Source organism: Rhinolophus ferrumequinum, chromosome 8, assembly GCF_004115265.2.
Source record: "Rhinolophus ferrumequinum isolate MPI-CBG mRhiFer1 chromosome 8, mRhiFer1_v1.p, whole genome shotgun sequence".
Taxonomy (NCBI): Eukaryota; Metazoa; Chordata; class Mammalia; order Chiroptera; family Rhinolophidae; genus Rhinolophus; species Rhinolophus ferrumequinum.
This window is the reverse complement of record NC_046291.1, coordinates 17,310,699-17,332,686: the sequence shown is the minus strand read 5'-3', so window position 1 is coordinate 17,332,686 and position 21,988 is coordinate 17,310,699. Positions and strand designations below refer to the sequence as shown.

At 53.3% G+C, this 21,988-nt stretch overlaps 1 protein-coding gene across 1 annotated transcript in view; it reads right to left on the bottom strand.

The window, feature by feature from the left end:
* Window positions 1-201: 201 nt before the first annotated feature.
* Window positions 202-21,988, bottom strand: part of TNS1 (tensin 1) — a 224,381-nt gene continuing 202,594 nt past the window's right edge. Inside the window, exons 25-35 of the mRNA XM_033111937.1 lie at window positions 20,557-20,755; window positions 16,423-17,561; window positions 13,534-13,620; window positions 12,709-12,840; window positions 12,235-12,327; window positions 11,481-11,558; window positions 9,593-9,664; window positions 9,171-9,339; window positions 8,426-8,494; window positions 7,980-8,012; window positions 202-4,944 (exon numbers count right to left, since the gene is read on the bottom strand). Of these exons, the coding sequence (XP_032967828.1) occupies window positions 4,800-4,944; window positions 7,980-8,012; window positions 8,426-8,494; window positions 9,171-9,339; window positions 9,593-9,664; window positions 11,481-11,558; window positions 12,235-12,327; window positions 12,709-12,840; window positions 13,534-13,620; window positions 16,423-17,561; window positions 20,557-20,755 (2,216 nt within the window). The 3' untranslated portion in view covers window positions 202-4,799. The remainder of the gene's footprint in view (window positions 4,945-7,979; window positions 8,013-8,425; window positions 8,495-9,170; window positions 9,340-9,592; window positions 9,665-11,480; window positions 11,559-12,234; window positions 12,328-12,708; window positions 12,841-13,533; window positions 13,621-16,422; window positions 17,562-20,556; window positions 20,756-21,988) is intronic.

Here is a 21,988-nt window from a genome sequence, read left to right as displayed (position 1 = left end):
CTCTAGCAGAAACAGTCCAGATGAAAACTCACAGTAATCAGAACCAAGGCCCGGAACGGGGCGGGGGGGAAGCCACTGGGAGGATCTGGGATGAGCTGTCCAGCAGAGGCATCCCTGCAGCCACATATCCGGAGCCTCTTTGTCCACCAGAGACCTGGAAGACCCCTTTTCAAACAGCACAGCTAGATAACAGCACAATTTTTTCTTTCAGTTTATCATTTATAAAGCCATACAATGGATCACCAAGAAACAAAGCAGCTGTACAGGGGCGGGACGGCATCAGTGTACAATACATTCATATCCAGGAGGAGTAGCATACATCAGGGTTTATACAAGGTGGCAGAGGTTATAGGCACAACGATACAAAATAGAAAGTATATTTCCATCTATATAAATACACAGCCAAGGAATGGGGCGAACGCTGGGTTATTCTGTTTTTCCTGCAAAGGCCTGGGAGGCAGGGGTAGGGGTGGGGAGTGGTAAGAAATTTCTTACATTTGTTTTGAATGACATGTCAGAGGGAGGAGAGAAATGGGGAAACAGAGCATGCACACACACATGTGCGCCACACACACACACACACACACACACACACACACACCAAACATGGACTCAGGAGAGTCTCAAACCGTTTAACACTGATTCGAAAACAAACTTGGGACATCCCTCTAGAATTATCTTGCTGCTGGTTAGAGACTAGTGTAGGAAATAAACAAAGATCCTCCAACATTTCGGACATCTGAGGACAGAGGAGCACCCCACTTGTGGTTAATCCTTCCGTCACCCGCGGTAAGATTCCACTATTCGGTGCCCTACAGACGTGGCCTTCTGATTCCGTTCACTGCTGGGTGATACCGAACTTGACGTCCTATTGTCCACCTACTCCAACCCAACCCCTAAGTTCCCTAGAGACACGAGCAAAATACGCACACACATACACCCACACTTGCACGTGCACACACACGTCCTGTGTTACCACTGGCCAGAGGACTCCAGTCTCAGGATTCTGGGGCCTGGAGCTGGCTGAAGGGTGCTCCTGGGTGCTGCCTCTGACCTCTGCAAAGATCCCGACTGTGGGGAAACATAGGGGCCAGAAGCAGCCTTTGGACAGGGCATTGGCCCACTTGATCTCCCCAGGTCCTGAAGCTGGGAAAAGCCAAAGAAGGGGAGAGACCCAGGAGGCAGGGTGGCGGTGAACGTCAGAGCATAGGTGTGTTCCATACTCCCTGTACAGCATGACGAGCCTGCCCAGTCTCTACTCATGCCCACCAGAGTGGGACAGAAGAATGCCCAATTCACATCCCTCCTGGGAACCCCTTTACGGAAGGATCACACTTGTCCAGTCGACTGGCTGAATGGTCACACCGCCGCCAGTCCCTGACGCACCCCGGGAATCCTGAAAACCCAGGGGAGAAAGAATCCTGGCAGTCCACAAGCTTTTGGAGCTGCAAGAGAGGCTCCAAGGAGGACCAGGGTCAAAAGCCCCCAAACCTAGGCCCTGATATGTCTGTCCTTCAAACACCTGGCCAGGTAAGGGAGCCAGGACACCACGATCACAGCATTCCAGTCACCCTGGAGGCGATCGAACAGCTCACTGCCTCCCTATTTCCCCTGCAGGGTCACCTCTCCATCGTACCTATGCCCTGTCCTCCCCTCTGGTTCCACCTGGGAACAGCCACGTGGACCTCACTAGGCCTCTCTCCCGGCTGGGTCAGAGGACCTGCCTCCGAGTCCTGGCTGGACAGCGAGGGGCAGGCTGAGCCTGCAGCAGGGGCCTGAGCTTGCCTGGGGCTGCGTCGCTGTGTCACAAGCTGACCATGCCTCTCCGATGCTTTCTTGCCAACTTCTCCCAGACCCTTTCCCTCCCCCACTTCCCAGCCTATTTTCAAGACCAGACAGCACTCTCCCGCTAACAAACAGATTCAACAATAAACAGCAAAAATGTCCAGGGAAGGGGAGGAGAGAAAAGGATAAACATTTACACATTAATAACAATAATTATTAAAAGTGCTTTCTTTTAAAAGAAATCTTTGGCAAGAATATACTGCAGTGCTGTGGTGTGTGTGTGTGTGTGTGAGAGAGAGAGAGAGAGAGAGAGAGCACGCAGGCGTGCACGTGGGTGCACAGGCATAACCCGTGAGACACAGGAGAGCTACAGTGTCTTCCTAACCAGTATCTGACCCAACGGGGGGGGGCTACTGTAGAGACTGGGGTGCCCTCCACCATCATTCTTCTGGAAAGGTCCAACTCTAGGAAACTGACTCCTGTCAGAGTGACTCCAGCGAGTGAGTTGATCAGCTTCCCAGCACCCCCTAGGTCCTACTCACAGGGTCACACAGCACAGGCCTGAGTGGGGTGGGCTGGCCATGCTTGGGAGGTGGGCTGTGGTGGGCAGTGGGAAAGCACGTGAGAAGGCTGACCCTGGGCCTGGGTCTGCCGAATGGTCTGACACTCTACCCGGCCTCCAGTGTGGAGAGAACATCCGGACTGAGAGAGAGTCCCTGGGCTGTCCAGTGGGAGATTAGGGTATTTACAAAGACAGGGGGTGGAACAGCTCTTATCGGGGAAGAGAGTGGGGGTAAGTGGGGACGGTGGAAAGGGAAATCCAGGGCTGTGGCTTGAATACCTCAGAAGGAAGAGCACTTTGGAGGAACCTTGGTCACCAAGCACAAGGTTTCATTCTTTGGGAAGCAGGGCACGGCTCCCTGCTTCTTTAGACACTCTCCTTTCCAACTCCCTGAAACAGAATGTCCACACAGATACAGCTTCTTGGAGGAGAGAAAATACAAAAGACGTACACATTACCCACGTCTTCCACACTCACCCATGTCCCCCACTGGCTCGCTGGAGCCGGGGTGAGTGGGCAGCTTCCCTCTCATCTTGGGAGCTGATGGCTGAGCCCTGGGCTTGCCAGAAAATAAGAGGACCAAAGGGGATGGAACATGTGCACCCTCCCGCTGAGCCCCAGACAAAGTCTAGGGAAGGCCATGGCCAAGGCCAACGCCAGGGCAAGGAGACCCCTGATCGCTCCAAGAAGAAAGGCCTCTACATTTCGGGCTTCACTTCTACATATCAAGAGGGATGGGAATTGGTTTATGCCCAGGGAGGCAATAAAGCAATACGGGAAAACAATAAATACTTCTTGTCAATTTACCTATTCTTTTTTTAACCTTTTCTTATATTTTATTAGCTTACAGATTCTGTCAGTATGTCTCACATATATATTATATATATTTATATATCAGTACAACACCTCTCTCTAGGGGACCCCCAGAGGCATAAGAAGCCCCTCAAGAATGGAGTCCTAGTGAATTTTCCATTCCAGCTCAGAGTCCTTGGGTGGAGGTCGGGGTTTCCCAATTGCCCAAATGGACTCTCAGTCCTTTGGCCTGAATGTGTGCCTTCTGCCCTCTGCTCACAGGCAGCTTGGCTCTGCTGAGGAAACCCAGGCAGAAGGGGGAACAGCAAGGCTTTGGTGTTGTAGGTAGGCCATATGGTGTACAGGTAGCAGCCCCCAGAGCTTTGCTAAGCCACCCTGGACAGCCCAGCAAAAGGCAGACCCCACAACACTTGCAAAGGGGAGAGGAAGGACTACAGTACCTCCCCTGGGCCTCGCTGAGCAGGTTCCCCAGGATGAGCCCACCATGGGGACCCCGCAGGACAGAACAGGGCAGGGCAGAGCACGAAGGCTCAATCCCCAGCACCCAAAAAGACATCATGCAGATAAGCAAGTCTGAGATAAGGCTAGTCTTGGTGCAAAACCCAAGAATGGGCTAAGGGTTGGGAGCTTGCAGGAGTGACCTGCTACCTCGAAGCTGGGCCACACACCTTGGGGAAGAGGCCTAGAGCTCAACAGCCACCACCGCTGACAGACTTCTTCCCCAAGGTGATGGATACCCATTTCTCCATCTCCTTAAATAAATGTCCCCACCTCCTAGTGGAGGCAGAACAGAGGTGATGCTGCAGGGTGGCCCACCCCACGCTCGCGGGGGTCTTTGTCGAGGAGAAGGGGCTGGCGGCACCCAGGGCCGCTAGAGCGCCGGTGCAGAGGCCAAGACAGAGTCTGTTATGTTTCTGGGGAAGAGGCTGGTGTCCTCTTCCTGCTGCTGGGTCACCCCACCTCTAACCTTCTTTGGACAGTATGCATGTGCGTGCAAACACATGGGACACAGTCAAGGACACCTGTTTATAATTCTAGCTGAGAGGCAAATGCAGATCACCGAGGATACACACCTCACATACACACCCACACCAACTACACACCGGGGCAGAGTAGGTGCCTCGGGTCTGAGATATTTTTAAAAGCAAAAGTTCTGCCACTTGATGTCCCATGCTGGCTCTTTTTGGTTTGGCAATTTACCCTAGAGATGGCCAGAAAAAGATTCTCTCCACTTGGTTTCTCCTTGCAAAGCAGTTGGGCTAGGGAGACAGAGCTTTCCATTTCCCCCCAAAATATGGATGGCCAAGGAGGTCAGTGCTGCCTCCTTTGAGGAACTCCATTCTCTGGGAGGGGGCGGGGGAGCTTACGAGGACACGGTTGGTTTTGGAGGCTTTGGGGGTTGCACAGTGTCCATCTACCCAAAGGAATCCAGCTCTCCTCCTCTTTCTTTTTCTTTCTTTCTCTCCCTCTCTCCCCCTCCCGTCTGCAATTCACTTCCCTCTCCCCATGTTGCACTTTCTTCTCTCCTTCTCCACAATTGGCCCAAAGTCCTCCTTCTGGATTCAAAGGTGGTCAGGATTCATGGGTCCCTCCCCACAAACCCCATACCCCCTGCCCTGGCCCTGGGCAAGGGGTGGGTTCATCTCTTCTGGCCGGCACTCAGCATGACCTTGGAGACAAAGTTGACAATGGCAGAGGCAGGCTGGTTGGGATCAAGCTCTGCGAAGAGGTGGCAGGCGTTGTCCGTGGTGCTGCCCTGCTTCCGGGCCACAAAGCCGAAGAGCCTGCAGGGACAGGAGAGGGGTGAGAGGGGTGAGAGGAGGTCAGGAGGGACCCCAGGCCTTGGAGAACTGTCCAGGTGAGCAAGCTTATCTTGAGGCCACCCTCTCTCTCCATCTCTCCACATCTCCCTAAGCATGGGGATTGCAGGTGGAATAGAAGAGAGAATCCTCTGTCTCTTCCGCTCAAATCCTAGAGACGACAGTGTCACTTGTTTCAGGGTAGGCAAGAATTCCCTTTTGGGGGGGGCGGTTTCAGGAGGGGACAGGAAGAGCTGCAGGCCAATGACAGGACTGGACAGTAAGAGGTGGGAATGAGGCTAAAAATAAAGTGGGGACATTCCCAGCCAAGCTTCTCCCGGTCTGTCTCAGCCCCACCCTTACCCAACTGTTCTTAACACACAACACATCAGCAAGTGAATAAAATGCTGTCTCCCTGTCACAGGGCTCAACCACCTCAGACACCAGGAGAAGGTCAGGGAGACAAAAGGACAAGGGGTCACCACCCCCATCATTACATACACACATTTCTCTTGGGCTCCAAAGAATGGGAGGGGGAGGGGGACTCCACACCTGTTCCCCCAATCCCCACGCCCTGCACCAAGACTAGAGTGAGCTGGCATTCACTCTGTGCAAAACAGAGTTAAAAATATGAGAGCAGAGAACAGAATGTAAGCTCGGGTCCCCTCCCAGCCAGTCCGTTGCTAATTAGAGCGAGATGGGGAAATCAGGACAGCTGGAGATTCCGATGGAAACCCCTCTCCCTAGGACTGGACCACAACAGCTAAAATTAGCAAAGTTGGGTCCAGCTTGCAACCGTGCACACGCATGTGTACACACACACACACACACACACACACACACACACACACACACTGGGCTTTCTACAGCTGTTTCAGGGTCTTGGGACAATTGAGCCAGAGGTCTAGGATAATGGTCGGCCCAAGTAGTGGGGACGCCTGAGTCCGTGCACCAACCCCAGAACCCCCTTTCCAGGCTTGCTGGGCTCCTTGCAGCAGTGCAGGGTGCTCAGCCCACTGTGAGGGAGTGGCTCTGAGCTGCCGGCATGATGGCACGCCAACCCTGGCTGCCCGGCTCTGCCAGGATGGAGATTCTGCCAACCTCGTGGCCTAAACACCACCCACCTCCCTCCCCGATGTTTATTTCAGCTCCAGTTCAACAATAGCCAAGTCCTTTCTCTGCTTAGGGAAGTAGATCCCAGCAAGAAACCTCAGCCCCCTAGGGCAGGGAGGAAGTACTTGCAAGAACATGAGTTAGAACCTCCCTAAATTTGGGGCCTGGGGCATGTCCTGTGCCTCACCCAAGTCCCAGCCCTAGGCTGAGCTCTCCTGGGCCTCCACAGGAAGCTCAGCACAAAGCCCATTCCTGAATGAGGAGAATGATTTTCAGGCCTGGGACCAGCCCACTTCTGTCCCTGACCCTTTTCCCCTCATAGGGCCCATGGTGAGTTAGCAGGAGCTTCTTCAAACACAAAGCGCAGTCTTCTGGTTGGTGGCAGGGACACAGGGACCATAATGAGCCTGTGAGCCCAGGAGAAGGCTGAGGCAAGTGCAAGGCAACTTTGAGAAGGCTGGACACCTGGGTCCACCTTTGAGCTGGGCTCTTCATGTGACCTCAGGCCAGGTGAGGTCACCTTCATCCCACATGACCCCTCTGGCCACCCCACTGTCTATCAATCATGCTCACGACTGGTCAGCCCCATTCATTCTTGACAAGACGGCCTCACTGTGCTTCCTCCTTACTCTCCTCCTCCCTGGCTCAATCTCTCATTTCTTCATTCAACAAATATTTATCAGCCGCTCCCATACAACAGACACAGTCCTGCCCTCAGGGAGCTTGCACTTTGGTGGCCATGCCTCTCCATGCCCTTGAAAATGTCTCTCACCTACCCCCACACCCATTTCTACCTGTTCAAATTGTGCATCTGTTAATACCCAGGTTTAAATATAAGTTCTTTCCCCAAAACCAAACTTTCCCAAATCTCTCCCCACCTAGATGTGCTCCCCTTTGTGACAGCCACAGACATGAGCTGAACCCCGTTGGCATGTCTCATAAAGCAGAGATTTTGGGTTTTTTAACAGTGAAATTTTCTTTTTCTAAAGCAATCTTATATGTAGTTTGAATATATACACATGACAGCAGTACGTAGAGCTATAAGTGTATCGATTCAACGGCATAACATTTGCACGTTATAAAGTCAACCAGTGAGAAAAATGAGGCTGTTCAGATGAGCCTGACAAAGTGAAATGTGGAGTTATAGGCCATAGTGGCAGTCTATGTCAGCTTCAGGAGCCAGGTTATTCCTCTATTTTGTTTTGGGTTCATGAAACTGAGAAAAACCCCAATTCATACTGATACATAACTGCACATCGTAACAGGGGTTTTCCTCCCCTCTTAAGATCCCACTTGCAACCTGAGGGTCCTAGGGTTCCTTGGAACACAGTTTGAAAACTACTGCAGCATGTTGGTGCTGTTTACACGTGTGTCCTATCCACTGTGCCAATGTCAGGCCTCCTGGGGGCAGAGCCAGCCTCCTGGTCGGTCTGAATCCTCCCAGGGCTGAGTTCCACAGAGGAACTTAGGAAATGCGGAAGGGATGGACGCATCAACCAAAAGGTCCCCGGCCATCCCCAGAATTCAGACCTGGGCTTCCATGTTCTGATGAGGAGGTGTAACCCAGCCACAGTATTCACGAAAGCCCACCAAAAGAGCAAGAACAGGAATCAAGGAAGCCAGGATCGGGGCAGAAAAGACCATTTAAACACCCCCTGCCCCACTGCCATTGCCTCCAATAAAACTCAGCTTTCTGTCCACTTCCTCAGATCCCTGCTGTTCTGGTCCTGGCAGAGGGATGGTGACAAAACTGGAGGCTGGCCATTAGGTTAGAGGCAGAAGACAAAAGACCTGGCTGCCTGCTCAAGCTTTTTTATCCAAAGCTGCCCTTTGCCTCCCCCTCGGTCCCGGATAAGCCCCACCCCAAGGAGCACAGCCAGCTGGGGTCGGGGAGAAGACACACTTACTTAGCAGGGGCACCTCCCTCTGTTTTCGTCCACCTGTGGAGAGAAAGAAGCACAGTGTAAACCACTACACCTGCTCCCCAGAGCCCAGCTCCACGCTGGGGAAAGGCAGAGGAGCCCCATTCCGGGGAGGGGGTATTCCCGTAATGAGAACACTGTGGCATGCCTCCCAAGGCGCCTTCCCCAGTATGGAGAAGAGAACCAGATTTCAGGTCAGACATAGCAGAGTGGGTGGATGGAGCAGTTGAGCCCCTGGAGGGTCTCCAAATTTGTTGTGGGAAAAACTCAAAAAGATACCCAACACAATTATTCACACTCACACAGACACAGGCAGACCTCCAAGTTGAACCAAAAATACACACACACACACACACACACACACACACACACACACACAGACTTCAGTGTCCTAGAGCTGGCTGGATGGAAGGTGTCTACAAGAGACTTACTTCCTCTCCTGTGGATCCAGGTCACAGAACGTGACAGTGTTGAGGGGGTAGTGTCGTCTGAAGAAGAGCCTGTGGCACAGACATCAAATAACCAGAATGAGTAATAAAATGACAGGTCAGGCCACCTTCCCACCATCTGTGGCTGTCACAGGTCAACACAGCCTCTCCTTCATGAGCAAGACAGCCTGGGGTGCTCACCCTGGGGACATAAGCAATGCACAGGGGCAGACAGATGTGTCATAGAAACATGTCTCTAATGTGGGACATTAGGAAAAGAAGGAAGAAATTGACGTTGAGGAATGAGAAACAGGGGGACTCTGGAGGAGAAGGGAAACAGGCTGGGGGAACATAGAGAGAGAGTAAGAGCAGGAGCTGTGCTCTAGAAAGCAGGTACTTTTATCAGGTGCATTTGCAGCTATATACCTAAGGCAGGCATATTTGCAGAAGAATGGAAAAATGGGTTGACGGGTAGATGGATGGAGACATGAATGGGAAAAGGGATAAATGGGTGTGGGCGGATAAATGAGGGATGAATGAATGGATGTAGGGAAGGATGGATCAACTGGTGACTGGGTGAGCAAGTGGATGGATGGATGGATGGAGGTGTAGATGGAGGATGAACAGGAGATGGATGGGTAGATAGATGGGTGCAAAGGATGCATCAATTGGTAAGTGGGTGGGTAAGTGACAGGATAGATGAGGCACAGGAGGAGAGCCCAATACAGAAGCAGGTAGAGACGCTTACTTTCTCTGGTTGTCAGTCAGTGTAATTCCCTGGGCAGAAACTTTGAAGTGAACAATGGTGGCAGCTGGTGTGGGGTCAGCAGCCAGTGTCTCAGAAGTGGCTTTGGAGATGGCCTGTGGCCCAGTGAGTGACTCCATGTCCACAGAGTTGACGAAGAGAACGTTGCAGGCTGGAAGAAACCCACCCAAAGAGGTGTCATGGAGGCTGGAGTGGGTGGGGACGATCCCGAGGTCCCCTCTTCAGGGAGAAGGCAGCAGATGAATTTCAGGCCAGCCTTAGGCTAAGGCATTTGCACACAAAAATGTGGTATGCCCACCCAGAGACATTTGGGTCTGGGAGGGATGTCCACCGCCCTGCAGGAGGGGACAGGGCAGAGAGGAAGAAAGGCCTGGGGGGGGGTCTGGTACGGAGGGGCTACTCACCTGCCCCTTGCTTCAGCAGGTCAGTGGTGGAGTTGGCAGGTCCCGAGCTATCTTTTGATTGATCTGTAGGGTCTGAGACAAAAATTTAATTCAGTTGGTAATTAAAACTCTAGAGCTGGAAAGAAGCACAAGTCTGGCTGGGCCTAAGGCGAGCTCTGCAAATACTTTGTGCAATGGATATGCTTTTCATATCAGGCCCTGGCAGTTGGCACGTGCAAGTCCTGTTGGAATGTTCAATAATTGCTCTAAGTATTCAGCACACTGGTTGAGAGCTCTGGAGTCCAACAGAGCTGGGTTCAGACCCTCAGCCCAGCAAGTGCCAAGTATCTATAAAACAGAGATGATGCGGATAGAAGCCATTTCATTGGGGTTTTGAGACGGTCCATGTACAGTGAGAGCCCAGCGCTTGGCAACAAGGAAGTCTTCAAGTGGCAACTGGTGTTGCTCTTGTTTCGCATTGATGTGTCTGTGTACACGATTAATGCCCTCATGGACGCAACCACGAGGGCAGCATGACCGCAATTTCAATATTAATAAGAATTGAGTACCGTTTACACCAGTGTTTCTCTGACTTCAGTGGGCAGACTTGTTAAAACATGGATTGCTGCACCCCAACCCAGTCTCTAGTTACTGGGGCTCAAGAATATTTGCATTCTTAACAAGTTCCCAGGGGCACTGAGGCGGCCGGTCTAGGGAACAGACTTTGAGAACCACTGGTTTATAGAATGTAAATATCAAACAGTAATTGCTGAATTGCTTTGATACAGTCCACAGAACTATAATTAGTGTCTTAAATTTGCCTCTAATAACGCTATTTAAGCTGTATTTGAACTTTTAAGGTCCTAAGGGTGGTCAATTATCATTAATAATTCAGTGAATTGAATTGGATACATGGAAATTGTCAAATAATATTGGTCTAATATTGGTCTAATAATTGGGGTCTAAGAAAGACTTGGAAGAAAGTCTCAGAGGCACTTCTGCATATCCTACGGTTGAACAGAGAGGGTAGGGAGAAGGCACCTCAGCTCCCAGTGCCTAGACCTCAAGTTCAGAGCCAAGCATAGTCCCTTCCAGTGGCCCTGTCTCCTTGCGGGCTAGGGAATAGAAGCCTGGGCCGCGAAGCTTTCCGGGGGTCCATCTGGCATCCTCCAAGGCTGGGACACCTCTCCGAGAGAAGCTGAAAGCTCCTTCACTAGCCCGTGTCTCACTCAAATTCTCACCCTCTGTGTCCTGAGGTGCCTGCGTTCCATTCGTACTTCCCATAATCAAAAGGGGGTCTGCTCTTCCCCATCAGCTCAGCGTCCCCTCAGTCTGCGAACAGCATCTCAGCCACACGCACTAGAAACTCAGGGACATCTTACCCTCTCCTCTGCTTCCCACGCCACGCAGAGCCCAGCCACCTCGCCTCTAAGAGATCCCTGGAGTGTGTTCTGTTCTCTCCATTCAGACAAGCCTCCCAGTCGGGAGGCGCCCCCCCCCCATGACCTAAATCTGCCTTCCTCTCCTCCTCCCCTCGGCCCTGCCCACGGATGCCTGTCCCATCCAGACACTGGTCCTCCCCAAGACAGTCTCCAACGTCCAGCACCTCTTCCAAGACGAGGCTTATTCTGAGGATTCAGTCTGAATGTCTTTAAGCCTCCAGAGAATTTCCCAGAACAATCTGGCAAGTCGATTATGTACGTTCCCGGAGTTAAGCTTTTAATAAACTTTTCCTTCTTTTTTTAATAGAAGAAAAAGGGGGGGGGAGTCGTTTTGAGTTTCCCCAGATTGGCAAAATAACCCGTGTCCTCCAACCCTGGCCAATGCTCCGGAGCGGCTGGCAGGGCTGAGACATGTAGGAGGCCAGCTCAAGGGTGCGCTTGGAGAGCAAGGGGTGTCAGGTTCCTACCTCGGTTTGGAATGACCAGCTTACAGGGCAGAGCCAATGGCGTGATGGAGTGCTGGTAGACCAGGGCAGACAGAGACCCTGCAGGGAGGGAGAGAGCACGTCAGAGGCAGCAGACCAAGGGCGCCCAGGAAGCCCGCCCACCCCCACACCGCTCGCCACAATCTTCAGCTTCTTTATTACTCACCCTCATCCCACCAACAAAGCTGAAAATCCACTCCTTCTAGGAGTCATAAGGTTCCCTAACAACTTTACTGTATAAAAAGTTACTCCCAGCATCTCCCTTAAGTCCCTCCTGCTGCCAGGGCCCCTCTCAGGACGGTGCAGCAGAAGACTCAAAGAATCAGGGAATCAAATCCCAGCTTGGTCGCTTGTTAGCTTGGGCTCGTCTAACTCTCCTGCAAACCTCAGGTTCCTCGTGTGTAAAATGGGACGATGGGACCTACCGTGCAGGACTGTCATGGGAGCAGAAGTGATATAAAGGAACTAGACAGTGACCCTCACATAATAAGTGGTCAATAAAGGCGACTATTGTTATAGTTGTTCAAATTATAACAAGTCTCAGTGGGGTAGGACAACTATAAAAAGGAATTCGGCAGAGTGAAGGAGCCACGGCACAGAGGAAGGGAAGTCCCTGTTCATTTTTCCTGTTGCATCTATGACCAGGGGGACTGGCAGAACCTGTGGCAAGGAAACCGGGGACAGGCCTGAGACAGCACAGGCAGCCTGTACAGACAGAGGAGGAGGGAGAACTCACCAAAGTTTGGTTCATTGGGGCAGCCCTTGAGCTTGACTCCTCTGGGGCCGGTCTCTATCAGGAAATGTCTCACCAGCTCATGGGTCATGTCCCCTGGGATGAAGAGAAAGAAATGAGGATTGGTCACTTTTCATGGCGTCCTCCCACTGCTTCCCAACACCGCTTTGTAACTTGGCCAGTGAGCGGGAGTGGGAGATAATGAGAGAAAGGGTCGTAGAGATAATATGGCCAGAACCCTGGAATGGAGAGACCACCACTCCGTTCCCACCCCTCAAGGAAACAATCACAGAGTCCCAACAACCTGGCGTCCTTATTCTCTGACCCCAACCATCACCAAGCTGAAGCCTGGCTCTGAAGTGTCTAATTTAGCAGGGACCAGCTCCCATGAGAATTAGAGACCTGCCTAGTCCCCCGGTCCTTCCAGAACCTCAGGGTTTTCAGGGACCGCACAGATCACCGAGCAGACAGTGTCACCTTTTTTATTCTGCTGCATGATGGTTGGAGGTGGAGAAGACACCTTCATGGCCAGCCCGTAGGCTCCTCGGAAGGAGTGACTGTCACGGATGATGAAGGCCCCTGGCTCCTGGTCCTTCAAGAGCGCGATGGCTGAATTGGGAGGAGAGGAAATAAGAAACTGACGGCTCTGTCTTTACTTTAGTCTTTACTTAAGGCTTCTCAAACCTCACTGGATGAGAGGAAACCTTTGAAACTTAAAATTCAAAAACTCCAAAGGGTCCTCCTATACGAGAGTTGGCAAAGGTTTTCTATAAATGGCCAGGTGTAAATATTTCCGGCTTTACAAGCCAGGTAGTCTCTATTGCAACCCCTCGACTCTGCCATTGCTGCATAAAAGCAGCCTGGATTTAACCGTGGGTCACAGTCACCCATGCCCCGTCCTACCTCCACACAGACTTTCCTTGGGGACCTGAGGCAGCCCTCATCTTTATCCCCATAACCCCAACTGTTTTTTCTGTTAAACGTGCAAAAATCTCCCACATCATGCAGATAGAAAGCTAAGGTTTCTTATTATGTTGCGTGGGCTTTTACTTTGCCCAGAAAACAAAGACTTTGCTCCTTTTAAGGATCCGTCAAAGAAGCGTCTACAACCACCGCTTCTGCTCCCCACACTTCACCACAGGGCTTGTTCTTCCTGTCTGACCTTGGTCCCAGCCCCGTCTTTGACCACCACCTACTACTACAAAGAGGAAGGAGTCTGTTTAAGCTCCTTGCCCAGGACAGACCCAGTGGGCAGCAGCCAGTTGTGACCTCAGATGAACCCCAGTGTCCCCCAGCACTCACCCTGCTCTCTGGAGATCTCAGGCTTGTACCAATACTTGGAAGTATCCTGGACAAATTTTACTTTAGCCCGGGTCTCAGGGCTGTTGTCTAAAGGAGAAGGAGAAAAAAAAAGAAAGTGTTATGGGTTGAATCGTGTCCCCCCCAAAAGATATGCTGGAGTCCTACCCCGTTACCTGTGATTGTGACCTTATTTGGAAGTAGGGTCTTTGCAGATGTAATCAAGGTAAGATGAGGTCATGCTGGATTAGAGTGGGCCCCAATCCAACATGACTGGTGTCCTTATAAAAGGAGAAACAGAGACATAGAGACACAAGAGGAGAGAGCCATGTGAACATGGAGGCAGAGACCGGAGAGATGTGTCTCCAAGCCAAGGGACACCAAGGATTTCCAGAAACCACGAGAAGCTAGGAGAAAGGCCTGGAATAGATTCTCCCTCCAAGTCTCCCGGAGGAGCCAATGCTGCCAACACCTTGATTTTAGACTTCTGGCTTCCACTACTGTGAGAGAATAAGTTCTATTGTCTTAAGCCACCAAGTTTGTGGTACTTCATTATGCTGTCCTAGGAAACTAACATAGAGTTAGCCTCCTCACACATTATCAGAGTATTGCTAACAGGGACCTTGGGCCGCTTTCTCATCCTTCCCTTGTCTCCTGCCAACCATCGTGGGTCACGGAGCTGCTCTCCTGTTGAAGAGCCTGGTGCGGCATTCTCACCAAGGCCATGAAAGCCCTGCCCATCCCATCTCCCCCTTTCTCTAGAAGATTCAGACTAAACCCGTCTTGCACCTTCTCCCCCACAGGCTAGGACACCCCACCTCTAGACCCTTTCTCCACAGACTCAATTTCCCAACTTTATCACCACAACCTTGAGAACCAGGGCAGAAAGATGCATTTCCATCCACTTCCCCCCGATCCTCTCCCCACTCCCCATGTGGAAAGCTCGTGTTCTGCATCATCTAGGGTAAAAAAAAAAGAATCATCTTGCCCTGGGACAAACAGGGGAAAGGTTGGCCTAGAATCTAGAAGCCGTCTACTGTGTGTCACACACCCCACTTTCTGGAAGATGAGCCCCCACCCCAGGCCCTTTGCAGACCAGACATGGCTTCATAGGACATTAGGTACTTAGAAGGAGCTCTGAGAGCACCTAGCCCAACCGTTTCACTTTACAAACGAGGAAAGGGAGGTTCAGAGAAGTGGAGTGACCCGCACAAGTCACACAGATGGTAGTAGAAAGGCTGTTGTAAGACCTTCCCAGGTAAGAAGATGCAGGAGCCAGTTCGGTGCCAACACCACCATGTCTACCTGGCTAGGTTTTAGGACGCATGGCCCTCGCTCTCCAACCTCTTCCTTTATCTTTTGGCAAGAAATAAAACAAAATGGGGGACGGGCGAAAAGGATGAAAGGAAAATTCCAATTCCACACGTTTCCTCACTTTTCTTGAGAGAGAGGCAGGAGCAGAGGGAGCCTGAGCTAGCGACGCTGGAAAGCGCAGAGCACAGACCAGACAGGGCTTGGGTTGTATGCCCAGCGCTTAGTCAATTTCAACTTGTCACTTAAACTCTGCTAGGCTCCTGGGATGTGTCCCTGGAGGACAGTGAGGGGGTCGGTCCGCTCCCTTTCCTGGCAGCTGTATGCCGAGGAGGGCCACTGGACTAGGCAGCTGGGCTGTGCGACTGTTGCAAGCTGCCTCTTTCTGCTCTGAAGCCCCAGGCCCCCGCTGGTGCTGGGCCTGTCTAATGAGCTGTCAGAGGCGGCTGCAGCCCCATGTGCCTTCCTGTGTTGATTCCAATGGCTATTTTAAGCGGGGGAGATGGTGGGAAACAGGAAATGTCCCAACTACTAGAAGTTTTGCATCCTCCAAGGAAAGAGGCTGGGAACCAGATGTCTCTGGTGGGCAGCAGGGAGCAAGGGCATGCAAGGTTGCTGTAGGTGTCCTGGCTTGGCAGGCTCAGGACAGGACCTGGGAGTGACACACTGAGAATCTGGGCAGCTGGGGCCCAACCCAGGCTGCCTGAAACATTCTCAGTCTTCTTCGAATGCCTCGGGACCCAGAGGCCTCTCTGCACACAGGCAGGCTCCAGGTCAGCTGAGAAGCTGCAGATCGGCGGAGGCCTGGACCTTTGTGTTTGGATAATGAGCCCTCTAAGTGGAAGCAAAGAGGCCCAGTTCTGGTGATGAGTGAAGAATTCAGGGTGCAACCTGCACGGGCTTCAAACGAAGCGAGGTCGGTAGAAACTAGACTCCAGGGAAATGCCCAACCCGTGGCCTTGTCCCCAGGCCGCCAGATCGATTATTAGTGAGGTGTGCACATGGGGATCAAAAGGTGGGAACAAAAGGACTGGCCAGAGATATCGAGGTCCAGGTTTGGAAAGCATAGTGTTGAGGTTATGCTAAAGCACCGCAACCCTCAAGATAGGCAACATGACAAAACTCCAACAAGGCTTTAAGAGCGATAGTTTTGGGTAGTATGGCCTGGACTGGCAGCCTGGCTCTGCCATTTATGAACCTAGACAAATGACTGAGCCCTAGCAAGCCTCAGTTACAGAGGGCGCGGCTGGGAGGAATGACATAGTCTTTATCCCAGAGCCTGGCGCACAGCCTGTGCTCCACACGTGCCGTGGCTATGAAGGTGATGATCATCGTAACAGGGATGCTATTGGGATTATTTTCAGCAGCAACAGCCGCTGTGAGCAGCATTCACATGCTCATTGCTGCCCCCAGAGCCACCACAACCGTAGCACATTTACTGCAGGATGCTTCCAACTCCCATTATACAGATAAGGCAACTGAGGCCCACGGTGATCGGCCAGAGGATGAGAGTGGGCCAGACGGCCTAACGGGCGGATGTAATCTGTCAGGAGGGGACACAGAGGTGGAAGGAGAGCCCACCTGGCATGGAGTACTTCGAGAAGTCGGGCAGAGTGTGAGAGAAGGACACGGTGCTGCCCCCACTGGGACTGGACATGCCACTGGCGACAGGCGAGGAGGACACCTTCCCGTTGACCGTGGCGTAGTTGGGGAGGCTGCCTGCTCGGTCTCCCATGGACATCCTCCGTTTCTCCGGCAAGGCCGGCGTTGGGCTCCCTTGCCGGAAGGCTGCTGAATCCGGCGAAGGAGAGGTGGTGGGGCTGCTCAGGCCGGGGTAGTAGGCAGGGGACACAGGGAAGGAGGGCGTGGAGGGAGCCTGGTAGCCGGAGGCACTGCTCTGCCGGGACAGCGTGGGTCTCCGGTCCTCGGGGGTGGAGTAGCCGCCATAGGCCACATGCCGGTCCAAGCTGGGGCTGCCAGGAACCACAGATCCAGACCCTCCCAAGTGACGGCCCAGGCTGGGGCTTCCAGGGCTGGCTATTGTGTTGCCATGGAGACTGGAGGCCAAGTTGCCCTGTGGGGCTCCAGGGTGCCGGCCCAGGCTAGGGCTCCCTGGAGTGGTGACTACATTGCCATGGAGACCTGAGGCCTGGTGGGCCCCAGGGTGCTGGCCCCGGCTGGGGCTTCCTGGAGTGGTGGCCACACTGGTATGGAGGCCTGAGGGCTGGTGAGCCCCAGGGTGTCGGCCCAGGTTGGGGCTTCCCGGAGTGGTCGCTGCACTGCTCTGGGGGCTGGAGACCGCGTTACCATGCAAACCAGTTCCTGGTGGGCCCATCGCTTGGCGGTGGCTCAAACTGGGGCTGCCAGGGGCAGCCATGCCGGGGTTGACAGCTCGACCACCAAAGCCAGGACTCGGGGGAGTGTTGGTGCCCACTGTCCTGTGGCGTGCCTGAGGGCTCCCTGGTACCATGTGGACACCGGCCACAGGGAACTGAGACCGGGCCTGGCTTTCGGGGGAGCTGAACTGCTGAAGCGAGTAGTCAGGGCTGCTGTAGCTGCTGCCCACGGTCGGGAGAGGAGAACTCTGGTAGCTTCTCTGAGCCGAAGGGCTGGGCTGGCCCAGACTGCCAGAGCGGAAGCCAGAATCTAGCAAAGGCTGGGTGGGTGTCCGGGGGCCCTGGTCACTGCTCTCTCCTGATGGGAAACTCCCCATTGAAGTGCTAGAGAAAGAAAGGGCAGATTGAGATGTCAGCAAATGGCATTTAATGAAGGACAGGCTTCCGGTGAGCACTCAGACCTCCCTCCCACCACTAATAATGACAGTAAGAGCTCCATTCACACGCACAGGAACGCCAGGGTTTTCACATCACCCTGTGGAATCATCAGAAAAGGAAACGAGGCTCAGAGAGGTTAAGCAATAATCTCAGGACCACACAGCTCATAAAAGACCAGGGTTTCAACCCAGCTGTGTCTGATTCCAAAGCCCTACTGCACTAGGCTGGCTCCTGAACCACAAGTCAGAGCAAGGAGCTCTCTTCTATCGAAACTGAAGGTGGCTGTCCTCTTGTCACCTCCAGTATCACAGAAACTGAACACTGGAGAGAGATCAAACCACCTGGATCCTGTTCCCACCCTGACTCAGTTTCCCCAGATGTGCCATCATTATCTTTAAATGTTGAGAGTGTCAGAATTGAGCTTTCATTCCTGGGTAGCTCCAAAAAGCAAAGAAAAGTAAGTCTCATGGAAGGAGACTTCAGCTCAGTATAAGGTATACTTTCCAGCCATTGGATCTGGCCACTAATGGAGCAAGCTGCTTTGCACAGTAATGAGACTCCCATCACCAGGAGCATTTAAACAGGGGCTAACTAACCTCGCGACCTGAATGTTGTGGAGGGAATATCCACTGGGAGGTTAGATTAGATGAACTCAGAGGTCTCTTCCCAATCTAAGACTGATAAAATTCAGTTCAGAGGGGACTATACCTGGGGGAATAGCCACAATCAAAGGTTCTCCTCTGAAGTATAAGTCCATAGGGAAGTACGAAACCACGCCCTGTGAGTTGGCAAACCTGGATTCTGCTGTTCAAGTTTTCCCATGTGAAAAAATGAGGGGGCTGAGTTAGATGACTCTCTTGATTCTTTCCAGACAAACTTCTATCCCTCGATGATATGGTAGGAGAGACAACGACTGGCAGAGACCTCACATAAGCAGCAGCTGCAGGGAGGTGGCAGGCTCTGCACCAGGAGCCACTGGGTGGCGGAGGGGGGGGGGTCCTCACATAGGACGATGGGCCAAAGCCTGGAGCTGGAGATTGGAAGGAATCTCAAGGCTGGCCAGCCCCGTGGTGGGCTGGGTTGGATAATGTGAAGTGGGCGGGGGTGGGGGGTGGGGAGTGGTAGGCAAGAGCCACGGACAGGGAGAAGTCAGGGGCCAGGTCAGGACAAAGTCTACCTCACATCCCAGAAGGGGCCAGAGCAGAACAGCCACTTCCTGGTAAGAATAACCTGGTCTCTGAGGAATGGGAGGACGTGTCAGGCTGAGCGGGGCAGGGTGGGTGGGGGACGCTGAAATGGACTTCTGGAAGATTAATCCCAGAGGAGAAATGCTAGCTTCCTGAGTCCTAAAAAGAGCCAACACTACAGCAGGAAGCATGTGAGTGAGAAACAGTGGAAAGTTCCTAATGTCAGGGATCCCTGAGCAGCAGCAACGGAGGCTGGGTTGGTGAAGGAGGTTCCCCTTCCTTTAGAAGAAGATTGTAGCCTCTTCCCAGAGGCAGATCTCCTGAGAAACGGAGCCGTCCACCCGTCAGGAGGCTGGGGAGGCGGCAAGGTGCCCTGGGGGCGCATGCTCGGCTTGAGGTTTCAGAATTCTTAGAATCCGGACAATAACTGCCTGTGCTCATCCAGCCACCGCCCTGACCTGGGAGGAGGGCCAGTGTGGGGCACACAGCAAACCCAGCCCACCCTGGGCCTACGCAAACACGAAGAGGTGGCTGGGGTGTTTCCAGACCCCTAGGGTCCCAGGCTAGAGAGGGAGTGGACATGGGAGGGGGTGGTCAGCAACAGAGTCTCTCCTCCTAGGGCCGAGTTCCGGCTGGGGCAGGCTAGCCCAGTCTTCTTCCCACGCCTGGCACCCTATGCCCTGCCTGAGCTGATCTCAACCTCCCTCTCCTATGTCCTCGTCCCCTCTTACGGTCATTAAGCCCACCCTCTAGCCAAAGAGCTTCTCAATGCACCCCAAACATGAAGACCTCCCTCTTTAGAGCCCTTCCCTGCCCAATTCTGGGCTTTCCTCTCTGTCTGACCCACTCAGAATGCCCGCCACACATCCATCAAGACATCCTGCCTCCCAGCCCTCAGCGATACTCCTCACCTGCTGCGGGGAGCCCTCAGCATCACACCCCCAAACACATCCACACCCCCAGCCCTCTGTCCCGGCGGTGCTGTCCTTCAAGAATGCCCTTTCCCTCCTGCCTCACCTTTCAACACCCTGCTCATCCTTCTGGCCTCACCACAAAGACCTGCAGCACCCAACAATCTTCCCAGTACCCCCAGGCAGAAATCACGACCCCTTGCTCTGAGGCCTGAGCACTTTCCTTATGCATCTGCTTTGGGCACATCTGACTCATCCTGTGATGGGCACCTTAATCCAGATCTGGGGGAGAGGACAGAGACGTGGGATCTGAACCAGACGCCTTCCGTGTGAATCCTATTTCTGCTACTGTTTAGTTGCAGGACCGTTAGCAAGCTACTTTGCCTCTCTGTGCCTCAGTTTTCTCTTCTGAAAAGTGGGAATAATAATAGTACTTACCTCAGAGAATTGCTGCAAGGATTAAATAAAATAACCATATGAAGCCTTTAGCAAAGTGCCTGATGCATAAAAAGCACTCACTACGTAGCGATTATTGCCATTAGATTTTAAACTTGGTGGGAGGCACTACACCTGATTCACCTTCGTACCCCCAACTCCTTCCAGCACAGTTCTGGACGTTGGAATTGAATTGGGCCTGGGAATGATAGCTCATGCAGTCTCGTGCTCCCCATGGGATTTGGCACTCAGGGGTACTCTCTCCAGGTGCCCTGGTGAGCTAGTTTTCCAGGGACAGCGATCTGGATGTTATTTCTGTCCATCCACACCCTGGGCAGATCCAAGAGGCCTCACTGACCCAGGCCTGGATTCTCACGCCCTGCCCCTCTGCTGCTCCTCCCCACTTACCTGTCAGCACTGAGGATGGGGCTGCTGGTAGAGAGGGGGCTGGGGGAGACAAAGGAGCCCCCCAGGGTCCCATTCCTCAGGGGTATCTCAGGGCCGTAGGCCTGGGCAGCTGGGGTGCTAAAGTTCTTGGGCTCAGGGTCCTGAGCACGGGGCCCAGCCACTGCTGTCCGCACCACCGACTCGACATAGCTCCGGGGCTCTGGAAGGGGCAAGGAGACAGCGACTGAGCACAGATTGATGGGGTACAGTTTGGACTTCATCCAACCTCCCAGGGAACCCACCTCTCCAGAGTCCAGCCTGAGGGGGTAGCCCCAAAAGGCCAGCCAAGCACACAAAGCACACTTTTCCTGGGCGCCTGCTCGCCCACGCCCACCCCTCTTCCCAGCATCTTGGAGAAGCTGTGGGAGCCCCCACAGAACCTTTACCCATGGCCTAACTCAGAGAAGCTTCCCAGAAATGAACCCCAGCTCTGCCTGTGAACATGGACATCACAGAATCTTCCCCCCCAGAGCTAGGATGCCTAACCACAGCTGGCATCCCCTTTACCTGCTTTGTTTCTTTGAAGACTTTGCCACCCAGCCCCTCAAGCCCTTCTAGGTGTCCCAGGCACCACTGGATTCTGGGCTGTATAGGAACCCAGCCGGCCTGCGCCTTTCTCAAGACAGTGCCTGGGTTCACATAGGCTCTCCCGCACACCCAGGATCCAGAAGCAGCCCTGTGCTGGTGAGTCCCGCCCAGCCCCTTCATGCCAAGACACACCCACCCCCCTTGCCTGACACACTTAGCATTCCTCCCGAGACTGACGCCATTAACCCACTTCATGTTCAGAATATCCTAAGAGGACGGGGGTGGGGGACAGGTACCAGAAAGGACATCTTACAGATGAGGACACTGAGGCCCAGAGACTGAAATGACAGGCGGCCCGGCCAGTGGCCAGACCTCCTGACTCCCGGCCAGTGCTTGTCCAACCCCCGCTGTGAGGCGAGCCCAAAACACTAACTCGATATTGAACAGGGAGAGGCAGCAGGGCGCCCTGGGCTTCTCCAGGGACGCGATGAGAGATGGATGACGTTCCTGCCACCTCCAGACCTGGCACTGGTCCTATCTCCCTCGGGAGGGACATAACTGAGTACAGACCCACACTCTGCCTGTAATTAGGGCATCTGCTGAAACAAGCCTGAGAAACTGAAGAGCTGAAGAGTCAGTGCAGAGCCTTTGTTGGCCAGGACTGTGCTGGGCCCCCTCCCCTCAGCTCAAAGAAAACCTTCCTTCCTTCGGAAGGGTCCTAATCAGCAGGGTGTCATGGGGCACAGCTTCTCTCGGGCGTAGTTTCTGAAGTGGCCTCACAACCTGACGTCCTGTACCCAGGCCCAGCGAACTATGGACACAGGGAGAGGATGGTCCTTCAGAATAGGGCCCTTTAGAGAGGTCT